At 60.3% G+C, this 15765-nt stretch overlaps 1 protein-coding gene across 1 annotated transcript; it reads left to right on the top strand.

Moving 5' to 3' along the window:
- The first annotated feature begins 5891 nt into the window (after positions 1 to 5891).
- On the top strand, positions 5892 to 15680 carry CDHR2 (cadherin related family member 2). Its single transcript, XM_031506072.2, has 32 exons — positions 5892 to 5983; positions 6439 to 6497; positions 6860 to 6925; positions 7016 to 7155; positions 7340 to 7393; positions 7594 to 7683; positions 8265 to 8354; positions 8648 to 8770; positions 8839 to 8982; positions 9110 to 9185; positions 9380 to 9486; positions 9566 to 9796; positions 9884 to 10039; positions 10253 to 10420; positions 10652 to 10713; positions 10797 to 11037; positions 11137 to 11373; positions 11653 to 11722; positions 11810 to 12424; positions 12672 to 12743; positions 13017 to 13066; positions 13174 to 13325; positions 13520 to 13622; positions 13701 to 13789; positions 13990 to 14064; positions 14179 to 14256; positions 14335 to 14395; positions 14502 to 14626; positions 14797 to 14910; positions 15020 to 15097; positions 15201 to 15261; positions 15471 to 15680. Exons 1-32 carry the CDS (start codon positions 5892 to 5894, stop codon positions 15588 to 15590), a joined length of 3999 nt encoding a protein of 1332 aa, XP_031361932.2. The 3' UTR covers positions 15591 to 15680.
- The last annotated feature ends 85 nt before the right edge of the window (positions 15681 to 15765 follow it).

Raw genomic sequence — 15765 nt, 5'->3', positions numbered from 1 at the left:
CTCACCTGAGAGAAAGCAGCTCCTAACACGCTGCAGGCCAGTCCTCTGCTCTGCATGGTTGAACTAAAAACCTTCATCCTGCTTTCCAGGCTAGCCAAGGAAGACCCAGAACTACAGCTCTGAAGCCAGTGAGAGCAGGTCTCCAGGGACCAGCCTGCAGCTGGAAAATAATATTCCCAAGGCCTGCAACGAGCACTGCTTGTTGGAGACACTGCTCAACCTCATCCTCTGCCATGCACAAAGTATGGAGCCCTCCCAAACAACCCCACTCCAGAAAACCCAGATATGCCACACTGGACATGGGACCCATGGTCTGCTTATGCCCTCCAGGAAACAGCTCCTGCCCTGAAACACTGAGGATTTGCAAGTGCAAGGGTGAAGGATAAGCACCATGGTGCAGCTCTGCTGCCCAGAGATTCAGCAGGCTCTCAGTCAGCAGCCAGCCAAGGCTGGCTTCTCCCAACACCCTTGTGAGCCGACAGCACAGATCCACACCACTCCCCTCTGCAACTAACCTGTCTCAGGGAGCCATGCAACATCCTCATGGGGCTCCATGACCGCAGGGCTCAAGGCTTGGCTCTCCCAAGTTCCTGCATCAATGTCAGAGGGCTCTGGGAGAGCTCCCCAGCACCAGCAGCTTCCTTGGATGTTTTAGCAGCCTCTGGACACATCAGACTGGCACCCTACAGGCTGTGCCTGCAAGTTGGGTACACAACCCCTTGGCCAACTAATTACCCACACACAGCAGGTGATAAACCATGTTTCTCCAGACTGGTCAAAGCAGGGAAAATGTTGTGCCCCAGCTCCTCAATAAAGAGGAGAAAACCCCAAAAGCATCCAGAAGCCAAGCTTTTCTGCCGAAAACCAGCACCGTGCCGCCTGCCACCAGCACCTCCCGAGCCGTGCCCCGCGGCCAGCCTCACGTGACAGTGGAGTGGATGCACACAGGAGGAGTGGCTGTAGTGACAGCGTTACAGCTTGTGTCCAACACACAGCTGAGCCCAGCAAATCCCAGCGCTCTGCAGCTCTCCTTTACAAACTCCACACACTGCGCAGGTACGTGAGCGTCAGTGAGAGCTCAGTGCCCACAGCCCCAGGAAAATGACACCCAGAGGGACACAGCCCAGTGAGTACAGGGCTCCTGAACTCTCTGCTGGCAACTAGCATAAGGACTGGCCCACAACAAGCCACCAAGCCCCAGGGACCAAGGACGGCTATTCTTACACCAGCCCCAGTTGCCCAGGGCCAGCCCCTCTGCTACTTCAGCACACATACTCCCAGCAGGAAGCAGAGACACCCAGCAGGATAAGCAGGACTTCACCCCATCTAACTCTGCTCTGAGTGACTTTACATCATTCCCCACTGTACCTTGGGTGGCAAAACTTGGGCAGTTCTGCAGACAACCTGGGAGAAAAGTGCTGTGAGCTGAAACCCAGCCCTTACCTGCCAGCTGTTATTTCATTCCTCTAACAGGTCCATAAACCAAGGATAATTAAATCTCTTCTAAACTCTCTTCCATTTAAAATAAAAATCTATAGTCCCTATTTCATTAGTTGACTCTAGGTTTTACAGCTTGATCAATTCCCCTCACAGGGCCCTGGTCCTGGACAGGCAGATGCAAACATGCAGCTTCCATGGTGTGGATCAATGGGATTTGCAAAGTCTCCTACCCCGTTCCTTGTTCCTCACTCACCAAAGGGAGCCACACAGCCCAGCAGGTAGGGACAGTGTGTTTCACTGCTCAGGGGAACATCACTGCTATGTGTACCTTCAGAGGTCAGAGTGAGCACCTGGCAAGAACAGAGGCAGCAGCGACACTCCCTCTCCAGTGAAGGGCCCCGAGAACACAGCAATGACCCTGAAGGCGAAGCAGCCCAGCAAGCCAGCAGGGTGACATCTCCCTGTTTGCTCCACAGTGAAGAGGGCCAAGGCTCAGCTCCCACAGCTGACAGCTGGAGTCAGAGCCCACCACAAGCACCAGCTGAAACCAAGAGCAGCTGCCACCTCTCTGACCTCCCTGCACACAAAGCGGAAGAGACTCGTCACTGAGACCCAGGCTCATAGGCTCAGTGTTTCCTGCCCTTCCCAGCCCTCTGCTGCTGCCCTGCCACACAACACCTTCCCCCTGCCAGCCTGCCAGCCAGATGGCTCTCGCCACCCCTGCAAGCCTCTTCCTCCACAGCAGCAGGAGCTTCCAGTGCCTGGCAGCAGACAGAGGGACCACGGGAGCAGCCAGAGCTGCACCGAGAGCATCTGGGCAGAACCCACGGAGTGGACATCAGAGTGCTGGCCAGCCCTTGGCCAGCACCCAGCTGCCCCTCAGCACCTATCACATCATTTCTCTCTGTTCCAGGGGCATATCCCTTCTCCCTCCCACCTTTGCACAGCCAGAGCACAGCAAGTTGCCACAGTCTGAGTCCCATCAGGACCAGGACACACCATGGTGGCAGCCACAGCTCCAGTGAGCTCTGCCCTGGCCACACAATGCCAGCAATGGACAGACCAGATCATCAGGGCCCAAATCCTGATCTCTACTTGAACGAGCTGGAACTTGCCAGGGGATATCAGGACAGATTTTTGTCCACCACTTGGAGAGCGCCTAGCTCCAAGCAAGGCTAGGGGAACAAAGCCTTGCCATCCCACTGAGACCCCTTGCATGGCTGCGTGCAGGGAGGTGGCACTGAAGCCTCCAAAACACACACAGGTACCTCCTGCCTCACCTCCCATGTCAACACCTGCCCTGTCTCCACTGGCACCGTGTCCCAGTGCGGGGGGGGAATGGAGGGGCCACATTTCACCTGCTAAACGTAACCCACTGCTCGAGGGGTGTGACACCACCCGGCCAGCCCCAGAGCAGACACCCAAAGGTGACGAACAAAGGCACCCAGCAGGCACTCCGCATTAGCAGTATTTTTAGACACACTATGGAGCCGGCCTTATTATTTTCATTGCAACGTGCATAATTACCCACCATGCACCGCAGTGACATCAGACGCAGCCGGCTCTCCTCCGACAGCTGCTCCTCCTCCCGGGGCTCCTGCTGGCCCCGGGACCCACCTGCCCCGCCGGGCTCTGCCCTGCGCATCCCCCCGGGGCACAAGACCCACCTCGAGGGCGGCCTCGAGGTCCTGGGGCATCAGAGCCGACATGGGCGCAGGTGATAGAGGGACAGAGCAAGGCAGTGGCACAGGACAGAGAGAAGGCAAGGCAGGGATGATGTCTGGAGCTGCAGGCACACACAGCCGGTTGTGCTGGGCCGGTGCAGAGCTGGTGGACAAGGTACCAGCACAAAACAGAGCCAGGGTCTTGGAAAGAGGGGTTGTCCCCAGACGGAGGAACAGCACCTGCCTAGCCACAGAGCTCAATTCCTGCCCGGGAGAGCAAACCCTGGAGTGCATTCCAGCTGCCCACAACGTGGTCCCACACGTCCTCCGTGGGACAGGGCTGCCACGGGCCCACACACAGCCCACGCTGCCAGCACAGATCCTGCCGGGCCGGCGGCGCGGCTTGTGCCACCGCCACCACCCCCGGTGCCACTACCCCCACGCCGTCACCTCGGGCTCATTTGTTTCCTACCTCCTCTCCAGGGACAACTTTCCGAAGAGTTTCACCACTTCCCCTCCCGTCCCCTCTCCCACACCGGAGCCTGCCCCGAGCTGACACAGTTTACCGGGTCCGGGGGAACGGCGAACGGGACACCGCGAGGTGCCAAGCGGGACGAGGACACAGCCAGTCAGAAGCCCGTAACCGAAGCCAGACAACCAGCCTCAGCAGAAGCCCCCGACTCCCGCCCGGCCGGGATCGCGGGGGACCCCGAGAAGGGGCTCCGGCCGGGCAGGCTCGGACAGCCGCCACGGGCAGCAGCGCTCCGGCTCCGTCCCCGCTGCCCCCGGTCCCCGCGGGGCTCCCCCAGCAGCGGGGGCTCCTCCCACCGCCCTGCGGCTGCACCGGGCCTGGCTGCGCTTTGCGGCCGCTTCCCCGGGCCCCGATGCCCCGGCAGCCGCCACCCCCGGCCGCGCCGGCCATCCGCCCGCTCCGCGCACCGGGCCCGGCCCCGCCGCACCGGGCCGCGCTCGCTCCTCCGCCCGCCGCAGCGGGCCCCGCAGCCCCGCATCCGCCCCATCGCTCCGCGCCCTGCCCGCCGCCCTCCCCGTCCCGCCGCCCCGAGGCTGCCCTCCCCCTTCCCTCCGCCTCCCGCCAGCCCCGGGCCCTGCCCGCCGCCTCCCCCCGGTGCCCCGGCCCTGCCCCGCACGGCCCGGGCCTGCGGCCGCCGCCTCACCCCGTACCTTCGGGAGGCGCGCCCGCGGCGCTCGGTGCCGTGCCCCGGCGCTGCCCGCCCCTCAGCCCGCTCGCATGGCGCGGCGGCCGGGCCCGCCGGGCTCCGTGTCGGTGCCGGTGCCGGTGCCGCTCCCGCTCCGGTCTCAGCCCCGCCTCATGGCGCCCCCGCGCCCGCCGCGCCGATGGAACCGGCCGCGCCGCGCTGCCCCCCTCCCCGCGCGGCACCGCCTCCCCCCCCGCGCCCGCCGATGGGCGCGCCCGCCGCCTCCTGCCGTAATGAGCCCAAGAGCGGCGCCGCTGAAATGCGCGGCGGAGCTCCTCGGCCGTAATGCTCCGAGTGGCAGCGCACAAACGCCGCCGGGACGGGGCTGGGAACGATCACGGGAATTAGGGAATCGCGGAATCAGCTAGGTTGGAAAAGACCTCTGAGGTCATGCAGCCCAAACTATGACCCAACTAGACTAGACACTCAGTGCCATGTCAACTAGACCATGGCACTGAGTGCCACATCCAGTCTTTCCTTAAACATCTCCAGGGATAGTGACTCCACCACATCCCTGGGCAGCCCATTCCAATGCCTGACAAAACTTTCCGTGAAGAAATTCTTCCTGATGTCCAACCTAAACCTTCACCGGTTGCCAGGGGGAAGAGGTCGCCTCCCACCAGGCTACAACCTCCTTTCAGGACGTTGTGGATGTCTCAGGACAGCCCTGGGAGGTGTGGAAGTGCCCCAGGACAGCGAGGAGAAGTTTGCAGAACAGTGTCCAGCACCAGCCCCAGGAGTCTCTGGGGAGGCACCCCAAGATAGCCCTGAGAGACTCTGGGGGTAACCCCAGGCAGCTCACGGGGTGTCTGTGAGGATGTCCTGGGGCAGCCTTTGCAGGAGCTGGGGTGGTCCTGGAACAGCTCAGGAGAGGTTTGCTAAGGGGTGGTCACAGCCTGTGCCCTGTAGCCCCTTCTCTGGGGGTTGTCTGGGTGTAGGGTGAGATGAAAACCTCAGAGCAGGCTGAGTGTCTGGGAAGACTCCAGAGTTTTTCCAGTACCCAGGCCCTGTGTGTTCTCCAGGGAATAAGGCCACGGATGCGGGGGTCCAACAGGCTGGCCGTGCCCCCCCCCCCCACCACCACAACCTCCCAGTCCTTTTCTGCCTGAGCAGAGCTGGACAATCCACCCTTGTCCCTAGTGGGTCTGAAGTAGGTCAGGGAGGCTGGGCCAAGCTCCTGGGGAGGGGAGTGGGTGGCAGGGGGTGCAGAGGGCCCCAGGCACCCACCCCAGTGGCCACACCACAAGGTTGGTGCCCACCCCCCTGTCTTGGTAGGACCCCAGTGTCCCCAGCCCAGGGGATGCAGGGCATTTCCCTAACCCCCCCTTTGGTCTCCTGGGGGGGTTTGGGATCCCTCTGCACCCCTGCAGGCTCCACATCCCTTCTTGGAAGCTGGGATTCCATGGATGCAGGCTGGGGTGGCTGAATCCTGAGGGGCAGCACCCAGTATGGACACCTGGGGACTTGGTTTTGGGGAGTGAGCCTGGAGCTGAGCTGGGTGGGAGCTGTGGGATGAGAAGAGGGAATATGGAAGACGGGAGAGGGATTTCTCACCCCTTAATTGCAGTTAATGATTGATGAACGTGTTTACTGCAGGAGGCAAAGGTCTGGCAGTGTCAAGACGAGAGTGCAGAGGCAGCATCCCCAGGGACACAGGCACAGGTAAGGGATGTCAGCCCCTATCCCAGTCCCACGGGCACTTTGCTGCATGGAGGGGAGGTGGGGGTGTCTGCCAGCCCTGGAGCTGCCCACAGACCCCGGCACAAGGAGGGAGACACTGCAGTCCTACCATGGGCTACTCCAAGCACTGCTTGGAGAGACCCTGTTGGGCACAAGCAGTGGAGCCTCCAGCCATGCCCAGAACAGGCTCTTGGGGTCCCCCAGGCACACCTAAAGTCTCCTCTACCTGGAGGCCAACCCTGTCCTCGCATGCCATGTCCTCAGGGAGCCCACGCCCAGGAGTGCAGTGTGGAGCCTGGTGTTTGCTCACCAGCCCGGCTCAGCAGAGGGGACTGTCCCCACCAGCACCTCTCCTGCCCTACTGGCTGCTCCCCAGGAGGGGTTTGGGGGGCAGGCCTCAGTCTCTCAAGTGCTTGTTCCCTGGTGTGTGCCCACAGGCATCCTGGCAGGATGGCATGGCGCTCTTTGGTGCTGCTCCCCTTCCTCCTGGCAGCAGGTAAGGACTCCTCTTGGTGATCTGGCATGGGTGAGTGGAAGGTGTTGGAGTTGCTTTCAACTCCCAATACTCTTTCTCCATTCCCTGGGGGAAGCTGCAACCCCAAAACAGCTGCCTGCCCCACTGGGGATGCAGGGCAGGGCAGGGCTGGACAGTAGGGAAAGCATGGGGGCTGCAGCTGGAAGAGAAGTATGGTCTGGAGGTGTGGGATGAGCACAGGGGTGAGGCTGGGGGTTCCCCTGCCTGCATAGAGACCCCAGCCACGGCTGGGAGCTGGGACTGGAGCTGAGGAGGTGCTGCCAGACGTGGCTGTGCCAGCAGAGCCCGGCACAGTGATGGTGCTCAGCTCCTCTCCCCTGTAGTTTTAGGAAACACAGTCCCCATCATCAACGTGACCATCTTCCACGTGCCTGAGGACCTGGAGCTGGGTGAGTAGGGCGGTCTCAAGAAGGGCCTGGGGTGTCAGAGGAGTGACTGGGGGGTTTTTGGGCAGGGGCTGACACTGCCTGGGCCCCCAGGCCAGTTTGCTTTCCAGCTGCAGGCTTATGACCTTGACAACGACCCTCTCACCTACCAAATCCAAGGGATAGACGCCTTCTACTTCTCTGTTGAGTTCAAAACAGGCAGAGTGACACTGAGGAGCTCCCTGGACCGTGAGGTGAGGACAGAAGATGGGATCAGATGTCCCTGCCTGAGAGAGAGTCTGGGGGTTTGGGGATGGAAGGCAGAGCCTGTGGGTCACTCCCTGGAGGGGAAATTGTCCTCACAGAGGTTGGGGCTCAGACATCCAAGGATTGAGCTTCACTTTGGCCCTGACCAAGTCCTGCCTTGTGTCCCCTCAGCTCCAGGCCAAGCTCACCATCACTGTCGGAGTGTCAGATGGTGTAAATAACGAGGTGAGTGCTTGGCCAAGGGCTGGGTGGCTGCAGGGGGAAGAGAGCCCCCATGGCCAAGGCTCAGTGGGAAGACAATTGGAAATGGGTGGGTGATGCTGGCTGGCTAGCCAGGGTGGGCATGGGATGCCAGAAATGCATCCAGCTCTGCTGGCCACCATCTCTCACACACCCATCCTTGTGCCCTCTCTGACACCTGGTAGGTCTCCAAAAAAATCACCATCATCGTGGATGACCGCAATGACAACGCCCCGGTCTTCCAATACCTGCCATATAATGCCATCATCGCTGAGGTACCTTTCTGGGACCTCCCAGTCCCCACGGGCAGCAGGGCAGGGGTGCTGGGTGGCTCCTGTGGCATGGGTGTGCCAGCAGGGGGACAACAACAGGCTGGGAACAGTGTGGCCCCACAGCTGGGTGTGTGGTGACAGCGTGCCTGGGCGTGGGGTGCAGCCAGCACCTGGGAGCACTCTATCACCAGGGCAATTCCCGATGGGAGCCTCTGTGTCACCCTGAGACGCTGGAATGTGACTGGGACTCTGCCCTTGCAATGAGTTCAGGGTGTGCCCGAGCTACCTGTCAGCCCAGGACAGTGTGACACTGAATCAAGGTGTAGATGGGGCGTGGGGCTCAGTCCGACCCCCATCCAGCAACCCCAGGGCTGAGGTGCAGCCTCTGCTCCCAAGGGACCCCAGGGAGGGTAGCGAGGGGGTCCAGCCTCTGCCCAGCCTGAGCAAGGGCAGCAGCTCATCCCTGTGTGTGCCCCACGACACTGGGCAGTGCTGCAGGGCCAGAACCTGCCAGGGCAGGGCTGGCAGGGTCCAGGCCCAGCATCACCCCCCTGCTCTTCCACCACCACCCCCTGTGTGGCCAGAACACGAGCGTGCACAGCATCATCTACACCGTGTTTGCCAACGACAGCGACACCGGGAACGCCTCCAAAGTCAGCTACCGCATCGAGGAGGTGAGCTCAGAGCACTGTGGAGTGGGTCACCACACCCAAACCCCACCCCTGGGCCACCCCTGTGGTGCTGAGGGGCTGGGGGACATGGCCAGGGCAGACCCATATCTCTGGGGGGGCAGGGAGGTTTTGGGCAATGGGTGCAAGGTGCTGAACAGTTTCAGGCTGGGGATGAACCAGGTGGCTGGGGGTCCCCACGGATCAAGCCTGGCAGAAGGAGGGGGATAGAGCCCCTGTCTCTGCTGGGACAGCTCTGCTCCCTGCCTTGGTGACACAGGCTGATGTCCCCTGCTCAGGTGATCCCAGACAACGTGAACAATCACCAGCTCTTCTACATCCTGACCAATGGCAGTGTGGTGCTCAATGGCTCCCTGGACTATGCCAAGAACACTTTCTACCAGATCAAGATCCTCGCCCAGGTGGGCACCATCCAGGCTGGGGGTGCAGGGAAAGGGGCTGGGTGACTGACAGGTGCTCTGCTCCTCAGGATGGCGGGGGATGGCTGCACAACAATTGGACCATCCAGAAGAGCTTTACTTACCTGTCCCTGACCATTAAGGACGTGCCCAACCTGGACCCACGGTTCCTCAATGAGCCCTACTCAGGCTCTGTGCCTGAGAACTGCGACCTGGTCAGGAGCCTGCCTGCCCCAGCATCATGTCCCTGCCCCTGTCCCTGCCCCTGAAGTGTCTGGGCCACCAGGCCTGTGGGCAGCTGGAGATGTCGTAGGTCCTTCCCTGATGGCCATGTCCCCACAGGGCACCACTGTGCTGACTGTCACCGCCATGGACCAAGACACAGGGGTGAATGATAAAATCTCCTACATCATCACCAGTGAGTGATGGGGCAGAGTGGGTCAGGCAGGAGATGACACAGTGGGATGAGCAGGAGGGGTGGTCAGGCAGCCAGGGGTACCCTGGAAACTGGTTCTGGGCACCAGGCTCTGCCAGCCTGACATGATGGCAGAGAGAGGGCCAGGCCTGCCTTTCCCAGTGACTGCACTGGTTCCTGCTGTCCCCTTGTCCTAGATGCCAGTGTTCCTTTTGCTATCAATAATACAACGGGCACCATCACTGTGAGTGAGCCCCTGGACCGTGAGCAGCTGCCAAGCGACGAAGTGCTGCTGGAAGTCATGGTGAGTAGGAGATAGCAAGGGGAACCCCATCCTCTTCTTCTCCCTGGGCCCCTCCAACCTGCTCTCTCCCCCTCCCCAGGCACGTGAGGAGCACCCAGATATCCACGGCAAGGTGGCCCAGACCAGCACCCTGGTGACAGTCTTGGTGACTGATGTCAATGACAACAAGCCCCAGTTCTACAACTGCTCCCTGTCCAGCTGCAACTTCTCTGCCAGTGCTCAGAACCACTTCACGGGCAACATCATAGAGCACTCCTCCACCAGACTGCCTGTGTCCAACCTCAACATTGTTGCCTATGACCCAGACAAGGTGGGAGCCTGTGCATGGTTCTGGGTTGTGGTGCCTGTGTCTGTCCTTTCTGCACCACTCACCCTTGCTCTTGTACCTCCCTGGCAGGGCATCAACAGCAATTTTGAGCTGAGACTGCAGGGTCCGAATGCCAACGCCTTCACTGTGTTCCCCACAACGATTGTGGGTGCAGGGGAAGTCCAGATCCTGGTGCAAGACTCATCCTTAGTGGACTACGAGATAAGCCATGTCATGGTGGTGCAGGTGGGACTTGTAGGGCTGGCCTGCTCTGCGCGGCAGCTCCTGCTCCCTGCATCCAGTGGGGACATGCCCTTGGCTTGCAGAGTTCAGGAGCTAAAGCAGAACAGGGCTCTGCCCTGGAAGTTTGTTTGGTGCAGGGGAGCTGGGCTGGAGTGTGACAGGTCTCTATAACGTTTGGGGACTCATGTGAGACACAGTCCCTTTTCAATCCTGCAGGTCATTGCTAATGACACGGGGAACCCTACAGACTGCTGCTCCACGGCCACAGTGACCATTGACCTCATCGACAGCAATGACCACATCCCTGAGTTCCCCCAGAGCACCTACACCCTGAGTGTGATGGAGAACAGCCCCGATGGCACCGTCATCACCCCAAACATCACGGTCAGGCACTGAGCAGGCACTGGGCACACCTAGCACTTCTACTACAGCTTGTGCTGAGGGCACTGATCTCTCCATACACACAGGAAGGACTCAGGGCTAGTGGGTACTCAAGGGTGGGACCCCTTGCCTATAAGGGCCACATTTTGGGCTGCTCACTGCCAACAGCTACTGTCCAGACTCATCACTGCTCTGAGGGCTGAAACAGATTGACCAGATGGTTCCTTCTTTTAGGCTTATGATCCAGACAGCGGTGTCCTGGGTCAGATCACCTACCAGCTGCTCCCGGAGACCATGTATGTAAGGGCAGGGCCAGCCACAACCAGGGCATCATCCTGGAGAGTGGGCTCCAGGCCTGAAGGCTCTGTGTATGCCACAGCTGTAACATCTTCACGGTGAACGCCACAACCGGGGCACTGCTGGTGCACAACGGGAGCTTGCTGGACCGGGAGACTCGCTCCATCTACTACGCCAACCTCCAGGCCAAGGATGGGGGCAACCTGGTGGGCACTACCGTGCTGGAGATCACCGTGCTGGATGCCAATGACATGGCGCCCGTCGTCATCGGCTCCTACTTCATCTCGGTGGAAGAGGGGCAGAATGTTAGTACACAGATCCAGGTACGTGCCAACAGAGGTGGGGTGTTGACAGGGCTGTTGGAGGGGAGGGACTGTCCCCAAGGTGCCCGGCAGCCCTGTTCCAAATGCTGACCTTTTCAGGCCATCGACAATGACGAGCCTGACAGCCCCAACAGCAAATTGGGCTTCATGATCTTGCCAGGGCTGTTCAGCAACAACTTTACCATCAATGAAGACACAGGTGAGATGCACAGCAAGGAGCCACTGGACTGTGAAGCCTTGGAAGATGAGCGTGGACAGATGGTGGTGACAGTGATGGTGTACGACCACGGCAAGCCACCGCTGAACACCACGGTGAACGTCACCATCACGGTGGGGGTGAGCCCTGGGCACAAGCAGGGACATGCTGGGGCAGGCTGGGGCTTGGAGCTGGGTTGGATGGGCAGGGTGGGGCTGTGGAATCCCTGGCTGTGGCAGAGGTGCTGTGTCTCCAGGCTTTCTGTGGGGGGAAGAGGGAATAGTTGATGCAGGGAGGCAGGAGAGGGCTTGTGTAGCTCCTGCCTGTGGGCAGGCAGGTGCCCACACTCCTGTCCCCAGCTGGTTGTGGGGAATCCTGTTTCCTGGAAGGGCTACAGCCATGGGCTTTGTGTTCTGCAGGACCTGAATGACAACATTCCCGTGTTCCTCAACCAGTCCTATGAGTTCTCAGTCTTTGAAGACTCTCCAGGTAGAAGCTGTATGACCAGGTTTGTGGGACCACCAGTGGCCCTGAGTCAGTGCCCACTGCCCACTCAGTGTCTGTCTCCACCTGCAGGGTCCTTTGTGGGTGAGGTGAAGGCCACAGATGCCGACCGGACAGAGATCAATTCCCGCATTTCATTCCGACTTGAGAGAGGCAGTGGCTCCAGCAACTTCTTGATCCGCTCAACCCGCCTGGGGCCGGGGAACTACAGTGGGCAGCTGTCTGTAGACCCTGAGACGTCCCTGGACTATGACACGCTGCAGCAGAAGTTCTTCACCCTGACAGTGCTGGCAGAGAACACGGCTGCAGACAACGCAGGGGACAAGGCCAACGTCTCAGTGATAGTCCACATCCTCGATGTCAATGATGAGTCCCCCACCATCCTGCCAGGCTCCCTGCAGGACGCGTCGGTGGCCGAGAACGGGACACAGCAGGGTCTGATCCACACGCTCAATGCCTTCGACCCTGACACCAACCACTCGCTGGTCTTCGAGGAGCTGGCGGTCGCCTGCTTCAAGGGGGACAGCAGTGCTGAGGACGTGTGCTGGGACTGGTTCGTGCTGGCACCCAATGGCTCGGTGCTGGTGAACAGCTCAGACATCGACTACGAGGTGTGTGACAGGGTCCTGCTCACGCTGAGGGTGGAGGACCTGTACACTGAGAAAGGCAACCGCTACAGCCAGAACGGTACGGCCCCACTGCCCCCTCCCTCCAGCACCACTGGGCCTGGCAGGCGCTGGGACTGCCTCTCCACCTCCCACGGGAAGCTGTGGGCAGCAGGGTGGGAGCTGGGTGGTTTGGCTACAGAGGGAAGGTGTCCCCAGTTCTTTTGACCTGAGCCTTTTGGGAGGACAGAGCTCCCACAGGAAGCAGAGGATGGTGCTGCAGGGCTGCTCTGTTGGTGATCAGAGCTCTGCTTCTGGGACATTTGCAGAAACCCTGAGGATCATCATTATTGATGTGAATGACAACATGCCAGTCTTCGAGGCCATCTCAGAGACTTTTGGTGAGCAGCTGGGGTTGGCACATCATGTGGGCTCCTCGCTGCACCCACACATGCCCTGCCACATTCACCAGCAGCAAGGATCTTCCCCAAGCCCGGGGCAGAGCTGAGCAGTGCGGGGGCCAGGCTGGGGTTACTCAGTGCTTTCCATGAAGGCTACGGGGCCAAGGGCAGCAGTGGGTGCTTGGAACCCTGGGGCTGTGTGGGTGTGGGGTCTGCAGCAAGTCTGGCTGCTCACCAGCATGATTGCACCATCCATCTGTCTGTTCCTGGCAGTGGTTGTCCCCGAAATCTCTCCTGTGGAACTGCAAGTGGCTACTGTGAAGGTGAGGAGCTGCTTACCTGTATCTGTCTGTCCGTGGAGCCTTGTTCACTCGTCCCCACCACGCACAGGCCATTCCCACCCATGCTCCTGCCATGACTATCCCTGCAGGCCACAGATGCTGACTCAGGGCTGGGGGGAACCATCACCTTCTCCATCATCAGTGTGGTGCTTGTGGAGGACAACGGGGTCAGCCGGCCCTTCGAGAACCTCTTCAGGGTGTCCACAACACCCGACAAGGGCGCCTACATCGGGAGTATCCGGTGAGGCCGTGGGTCTGGGCTGGGGTGGGAGGAATGCAGCTCAGCTCCTGCCTCCTGCAGGGCCAGCACGGGCTGGAAAGGGGACACAGCCTTTCTGGAGTCCTGCCTAGGCATGGAGGTAGCATGGAGCTTGAGGGATGGCAGGGGACATCCTGTGCAGCGCAGTGGGATCACTGATGTCCCTGCCCTCACAGAGTGGCCAGCAACCTTGATGAATCACTGAAGGGGCAGTACAAGGTGACAGTGGAGGCTAAGGATGGTGAGGAACCGGTGCACAGAGCACAGACCGTGCTGAGTGTGAGTGTCACCCCCAACCCCTGGCCCAGGATGCCACATGCCCAGCCCAGCTCTGCTCACCCCTGGTCCCTCACACAGATCTTCACGGTGGATCAGAGCTACCGCGTCCGGCTCCAGTTCGTGACAACGGTGGAAGAAGTCCAGAGTAACTCCGAAAATATTAAATTGTAAGGGGTGCTGGGCTGGGGCTGAGAGTCCACAGCTGGACCCACCAACTGTGTCTCTCAGCTTCATGGACTGTGAACAGGGTGGGCCAGGCAGGTCCCCAGCAGAGGAGGGGGCTTCAGGGCATCTATTTGTTTCCTGTGCCCATGAGCAGAGCAGCAGAATGTCCAGCCCAGCTTCCTCCTCTCTCTCTTGTTCCTAGGGCCCTGACCACCGTGACCAAGGCAGCAGTCTACGTGGTGGCCATCCGAAGCGTGGAGGACACCCGTGATACCCAGTGAGTGGTGGTGGGCAAGGGGACATGGTGGTGGCATCGGGGGTGTCACCGTGGGGCAGGACACCATGCCCTGCACCCCAATACCATACTCTCCCCATCTCTGTGAATCTGCAGCGTGGATGCCAAGTCAGTGATGGAGGCCTACTTCGTGTACAGCAATGGCACTGCCCTGGATGTCAACGACCTGAGCATGTGAGTGCTGGGCTGTGCACGGGCACTGCCACGTGCTGGAACCAGCCCAGCTGCTCACACCTCCACTTTCCTTGGCAGACTCATACAGTCCGACCCGGTGGGCTTGGCTGCGCTGGTGAAACTGGGCCTGGCTGTCATTGTGAGTGGGGCCAGGCAAGGGGCACCGGGAGAGGGCAACAACCCCTTTGGGGCTGGCTGGGGGGTTCCACTGGCTGAACTGTGCCCTCACCCCTGCTCTGTGCCAGGGCCCCGGCGAGGTGACAAAGCCCACCAAGGAGGTGGAGCTGATTGGCATTATCGCAGGACTGGCAGCATTCCTGCTCATCTTCATACTCATCATGACCCTGGTTTTGGTACTCACCACCAGGAGGTACTTCACTGCCTGCACCCCCTCTGACCCCCATCTACCACCCCCCACTACCCCCATCCTCACCAGCACCCCCAGACCCATCCCTATCCTCCAACCCGCTTCTGCCCACCCCATCCCACAGCCCAGCTCCTCCCTGCCCCTCTCACCCACCCCACCCCTGGGCTTTGCAGCTACAAGAGGAAGCTGAGTGCCATGAAGGCTCTGAAGGTGGCCACAACATTCAACCCTGCAACAGCACAGCAGGGAGCTGGCATCCCTGGGACCAACCAGTACAACGCTGAGGGGTGAGTGGGGGGCTCCCTGCAGCAGGTGGGGAGAGACCAGGCTTGTCCCCACATCCAGGGGCTGCAGCACCCCAAGGGGCAGCACTTACCTGCCACCCATCCCTGACAGGGCCAACCCCATGCTGAACCAGCCGCTGGATCCCTCCCACGACCTGGGCTTCCATGAGGACTCCATCTCTATGACCAGGTGAGCCCTGTGGGCAGGTCCCAAAGGCCACAGGCTGTCACCTCATACCTCACTTCTCCAGTGCCTGGGTCCTTTTTTACCTCCCACCCTCCATTCTCCACAGCACTAATTCCCTGGATGAAAATACAGTAAATGCACCAGCAGATGACAACTTTGAGGTTGAGGTGAGTGTGCAAAGAGCTGCCAGTACTTGGCAGCTGGGAGTCCTAACAGAGCACCTTGCATCTTCTCTCTGCTGTGGTCCCCAGGGCCTCATGGATCCCTTGTGTCCTTTACTCTGCACCCCTCAATAGCCCTCAGCTCCTGGGAAGGACGGGTGTCCCTGCCCTACATCTCTGTCCCCATCCCTCCTGACCACACTTTCCCCCTGCAGCAGGTCAAAATGCAGCCAACAGACCCCACTGACAAGGAGGTGCTGGTGGCTGCCCTGAACCTGAAGGAGCCCAGCAAAACAGCGTACCTCAACACCACCTTCACCACCACGGACTTATGAGCAGGCTCACAGGGTGCAGCTGGGCCAGAGCAGGACTCAGGCAGCTGCTTCAGTGTTGATATGTTCAGTGTCTGGCAATAAAACTGTTCCACGGGGGTCACAGTGTCCTGTGGTCAGCAGCACAAATGCCCACGGGGCTCAGTCAGCTTGGAGTCATCTCTCCCAGCATGAAGTG

The sequence above is a fragment of the Lonchura striata genome, chromosome 15 (genome assembly GCF_046129695.1).
Source record: "Lonchura striata isolate bLonStr1 chromosome 15, bLonStr1.mat, whole genome shotgun sequence".
NCBI lineage: Eukaryota > Metazoa > Chordata > Aves > Passeriformes > Estrildidae > Lonchura > Lonchura striata.
This window is presented reverse-complemented; position numbering and strand designations above follow the sequence as displayed.